The sequence below is a fragment of the Sphaerodactylus townsendi genome, unplaced genomic scaffold (assembly GCF_021028975.2).
Source record: "Sphaerodactylus townsendi isolate TG3544 unplaced genomic scaffold, MPM_Stown_v2.3 scaffold_1243, whole genome shotgun sequence".
NCBI lineage: Eukaryota > Metazoa > Chordata > Lepidosauria > Squamata > Sphaerodactylidae > Sphaerodactylus > Sphaerodactylus townsendi.
In genome coordinates, this window is record NW_025949786.1 from 6036 (window position 1) to 11008 (window position 4973).

At 49.6% G+C, this 4973-nt stretch overlaps 1 protein-coding gene across 1 annotated transcript; it reads right to left on the reverse strand.

Moving 5' to 3' along the window:
* Positions 1-756: 756 nt before the first annotated feature.
* Positions 757-4967, reverse strand: LOC125424859 (protein brambleberry-like). The gene is made up of 4 exons (XM_048482297.1): positions 4935-4967; positions 3496-3656; positions 3269-3369; positions 757-1390 (listed from the first exon to the last, which is right to left on the reverse strand). The coding sequence occupies exons 1-4, from the start codon at positions 4948-4950 to the stop codon at positions 1255-1257; spliced, it is 414 nt and encodes a 137-aa protein (XP_048338254.1). The 5' UTR covers positions 4951-4967; the 3' UTR covers positions 757-1254.
* Between the last annotated feature and the right edge of the window lie 6 nt (positions 4968-4973).

Consider the following 4973-nt stretch of genomic DNA (forward strand, 5'->3'; position numbering starts at 1 on the left):
GCTTCCAAGATCTGAAGTGAGCGGCTTGTACCGCGATCCCCCCCCCCCCCCCGTCCCCTCTCAGTGGCTTTTTGTTGAAGAGTGAAAAGTCCCAGACTCCTCAGCTTTCCCTTATGGGAAAGGAGCTCCAACTCCTTATTCATCTTATGTTGCCCCTTTCTGTGCTTTTTCCAGCTCCACTGTGTCCTTGTTGAGATTACAAGAACCAGCGATTACATAGACCAGTGATGGCGAACCTTTTCGAGACTGAGTGCCCAAATTGCAACCCCAAACCCAGTTATTTATCACAAAGTGCCAACACGGCAATTTAGTTTAGAAAAATTGGTTGGCTCCGAGGCGTGCATTACTCAGGAGTAAGCTTGGTGGTAGTCGGTGGCTTTGCTTTGAAGCAACTGTGCAACTCCTCCAACAGGTGAATCACAACCCTAGGAGGGCTTACTCAGAAGCAAACCCCATTGCCAGCAACTGAGCTTACTCCCAGGTAAAGGATCGCGTTTTAATTCTTCGCATGAAAACCAGTGGGGTTTAACAGCGCTTAACAGGGTTACCTACACTGCTTCCCCATAACTACGTCTTAGGTTTAATGCTAATAATCGAGCCCAGTAGCCCAGGCCAGCTTAGATGTATGTGTGGGGGGGTGGGGGCAACTCTGTTTGCGCGTGCCCACAGAGAGGGCTCTGAGTGCCACCTCTGGCACCCGTGCCATAGGTTCGCCATCACTGACATAGACAATGACCAGAGACAAGCATTCTCCATCATAACAAATGTTTATTAATCAAATGTGCCCTCGGCATGTTCCACGTTTTAAAAGATAAGTCAGTGTAAAACCTGTTCGCAAAATGGTGCGTGCTTTCCTGGGTGGTGGATAAGTGCCAACCCTGACCCCTGGGAACAAAACATCCAAGGGAGAAAGAAAGTCAATCAGTCTTGGTTTGTTACAGGGAAATTTAAGTCCCAGATCCAAGAAACCGCTGCAAATGGAAAACTCCACACAGGAGGAAAAAGCAAAGTAGCTCCAGCAATCTTCATCCACAACCCTTTTTAAAATTGTATCCAAGCCCAGAGGAATCAGAGTTTATACACCGTCCCTTTCGAGATGTCCTCCTTTGGAGTTGTCAATTCTTTGATCAGAAGCACGTGACGTAAAACCGGGCCTTAAAAGAGGAACGGCAGCCCGGCCTTGAGCACACCTTTACCATGAGACCTTTGAAACCCTTTCTGTCAGGAAGGCAGAAAGTAAAGTCTTTAAAATCTTCAAGAAGTGTAGGACGCTTGGGCGGAGGTGTGGACCCGACAGAAAACGTGGCCAAGGGCTGCCTTTTTCCTGCACGGCTGCCCAGTTTTGGTAACGCCCTGGCAGGGCATCCGTGGAGATGCGGAACAGCTGGATCTGAAAGGAGAAGGAGAAGAAGGAGGAGAAGAAGGAGGAGGAGGAGAAGAAGAAGGAGGAGAAGGAGAAGAAGAAGAAGAGGAGGAGGAGGTTTGGATTTATATCCCCCCTTTCTCTCCTGCAGGAGACTCAAAGGGGCTGACAATCTCCTTGCCCTTCCCCCCTCACAACAAACACCCTGTGAGGTAGGTGGGGCTGAGGGAGCTCCGAGAAGCTGTGACTAGTCCAAGGTCACCCAGCTGGCGTGTGTGGGAGTGCACAGGCTAATCTGAATTCCCCAGAGAAGCCTCCACAGCTCAGGCGGCAGAGCTGGGAATCAAACCCGGTTCCTCCAGATTAGATACACGAGCTCTTAACCTCCTACGCCACTGGAGACAGAAGGGACGTGTGGTATCTGGTGGCAGGGGCATTTCCAGCAATCAGACTAATTTGGGAAAACTAAAGCCACTTTAGTTTTCCAGATCACTACTGTACTGTATAAAATGACACCACAGAGAATCCAGAGATATTAAATGTTAAGAGTGCCACCCTTCAATCACAGGGAGATAATAGTGGTGAAGAGCAGTGGAGTCTACTCTGGAGAACTGGGTTTGATTCTGCACTCCTCCAAATGAGCAGCAGACTCTAATCCGCTGAGCTGGATTTGTTTTCCTGCTCCTACAGGGTGACCACGAGCCACTCACAGTTCTCTCTGAATTAACCTGGGGGGAAGAATTAGGACTAATAAAAGGAAACACTTCTTCACACAACGTGTGATTGGTGTTTGCAATATGCTGCCACAGGAGGTGGTGATGGCCACTCACCTGGATAGCTTTAAAAGGGGCTTGGGCAGATTTATGGAGAAGTTGATCTATGGCTACCAATCTTGATCCTCCTTGATCTCAGATTGCAAATGCCTTAGCAGACCGGGTGCTCAGGAGCAGCAGCAGCCGCAGAAGGCCATTGTTTTCACACCCTGCATGTGAGCTCCCAAAGGCACCTGGTGGGCCACTGCGAGTAGCAGAATGCTGGACTAGATGGACTCTGGTCTTGTTCTTATGTTCTTAACCACTACCTCCCCTGCACATGAAAAATACTTGTTGGATCAGACCAAAAAAATCCCTTTTACCCCAGCATCCTGTTTCCAACAGAGGTAAGCCAAATTTGTACAGAATAGGACATGAATGGAAATGGCCCTTTCCGGTATTTTCTTCCCACCTCTGAAGCTGGTATAGAGGGATATACTGTCTCTGGATCATCAGGTTCCATAGCTAACCAGCTTTAACACAACAAAGAAGTAGATTTTGGCTAGAGCAGTGATGGTGAACCTTTTCAAGACCAAGTGCCCAAATTGCAGCCCAAAGCCCACTTATTTATCGCAAAGTGCCAACATTGCAATTTAACCTGAATACTGAGGTTTTAGTTTAGAAAAAAACGGTTGGCGCCAAGGCGTGTGTTACTCGGGAGTAAGCTTGGTGGTAGTCGGTGACTTTGCTTTGAAGCAACCGTGCAACTCTTCCAACGGGTGAATCACAACCCTAGGAGCATTTACTCAGAACAAGCCCCATTGCCAGCAACCAAGCTTACTCCCAGGTAAAGGATCACGTTTAGTTGTTCGCATGAAAATCAGTGGGGTTTAACAGCACTTAGCAGGGTTACCTACACTGCTTCCCCAAAACTAGGTCTTAGGTTTAATGCTAATAATTGAGCCCAGCAGCCCAGACCAGCCTAGATGTGAGGGTGGGGGCGACTGTTTGCACGTGCCCACAGAGAGGGCTCTGAGTGCCATCTCTGGCACCCGTGCCATAGGTTCGTCACCACTGGGCTAGAGGGTTTGCTGTGGGTACACAGTATGCTTAGCAATTGAGGGGCGGGGGGCTGTTAAGATGCCAGACTTACATATCACTCATCAGAGACTCATTTGGAGCACCAGCCCTCGAACTGGCAAAGGAGCTGCAGTCCAAACTCAGGTGTTGCCCGGGGGCTCTTTCCAAGGTAGCCTAGCAGGAGAGGAGACACGATTCTATGACAATGGCTACAAAACACTCTGAAAGAGGTCTTCCTCTTTCTTGCAAAGGGAACTGGGCTGGCAAGTGATGCCCCTGATACCCTGACATCCCCAGTACCTCGTGTCTTGGGCAGCGAATCAACCCGACACGCCGCAGACTCATGGCATGGAGGGAGTGACCCTGCTGAGAAGTCCACCCTGCGGAATGCAGCGCCGAGCCTCTGTCTGGAAGGAGCTCTTCTCCCTGGGCCGAGTATTCCCTTCCCGTGTGGTCTTGGCCTGTAAAATGAAGCGCTGGCCGTTTGCAGTGGGAAAGGCGGAAGGCCGGGGGAGACCTTCCAAACTGAGGCTTCCTAGAAGCACCGGGAAGATGAGTCTGGAGGGGATGAGTCTGCCTATCGGAGTGAGGTGGACCGACTGCTCTCGTGGTGCAGGGAAAATAACCTGGTTCTAAATACTAACAAGACAAAGGAGCTTATAGTGGACTATAGAAGAAATAGCTCAGAAATTCAGCCCTTGACTAGAAATGCAGATCAAGTAGAGCGGGTGGCGAGTTTTAAATTTCTGGGCGTTATGATTAAAGAGGACTTGACCTGGGGCGTACAGACTGTCGCGGTGGTTAAGAAGGCCCAGCAAAGACTGTACTATCTGAGACTTTTAAGGAAACAACAACTGAATGGAAAACTCCTGGTGTCCTTTTACCGCTGTGCTACAGAGAGTGTCTTAACCTACTGCATCTGTGTATGGTTCTCCAGTTGCACAGTGGCAGATAGGAAGGCGCTCCAAAGGGTGATCACTACTGCACAGAGGATTATTGGCTCCCCTCTCCCCTCCTTGGAAGAACTCTATAATTCCCGAAGCCTAAAGAAAGCCCAAAATATTCCGAGAGACCCGTCTCATCCAGCACACTCTCTTTTTGAACTGTGACCATCCGGCAGACAATACAGGTCTATCAAAACTAGGACAAAGAGGCTTAGAGACAGCTTCTACTCTAGAGCTGTGGCTATGCTGAACTCCGCGGCTTCGTGTTGATGTGTTTGGGGCTGTGTAGGGATGGGTGGAGGAAGGGGAGAGTGAGGATGGGGTATGAGTCTGGAATTGTGTGCATCGAGGAATGCTGCTGTAAATTTCGTTGTGCATGCACAATGACAATTAAAAATGCTTATGCTTAAGAGAGACTCAAGCCAATGCTTAGAAACACAAGGGAGAATTCACCACTTAAGCTCCCTTCCGCACATGCAGAATAATGCCCTTACAATCCACTTTCACAATAGTTTGCAAGTGGACCTTGCTCTTCCACACAGTAAAATCCAGCTGCAAAATGCACTGAAAGTGGATTGAAAGGGCATTATTCTGCATGCGCGGAAGGAGCCTTAGAGGGGTTTCCCTTAAGCTGGACGAAGGCTTCAGCTGTTGCCGAGCGCAGCGAGAGGATGCCAGCCCTTAACGTCCAGGCCGGATTCCTGCCACACTCACACTCCTGCCAAAGGAGAGCCAGCTTTTCATGCAATGCCCAAATCCATCCACCACCCGGCCACGCTCCGCCACTTTGCTCACCCGAAAGGCAGCTCATCTCTTCCAGCTTCTCCAGCGATT

What these genes read in the sequence shown, in the direction of transcription:
- LOC125424859 (XM_048482297.1), bottom strand. An exon ending in TTCGCTGCCCAAGACACGAG is followed by an intron (nt 3,370 to 3,495) that starts GTACTGGGGATG and finishes CTCTCCTGCTAG; the next exon opens with GCTACCTTGGAAAGAGCCCC. An exon ending in GAGTCTCTGATGAGTGATAT is followed by an intron (nt 1,391 to 3,268) that starts GTAAGTCTGGCA and finishes TTCTCCTTTCAG; the next exon opens with ATCCAGCTGTTCCGCATCTC.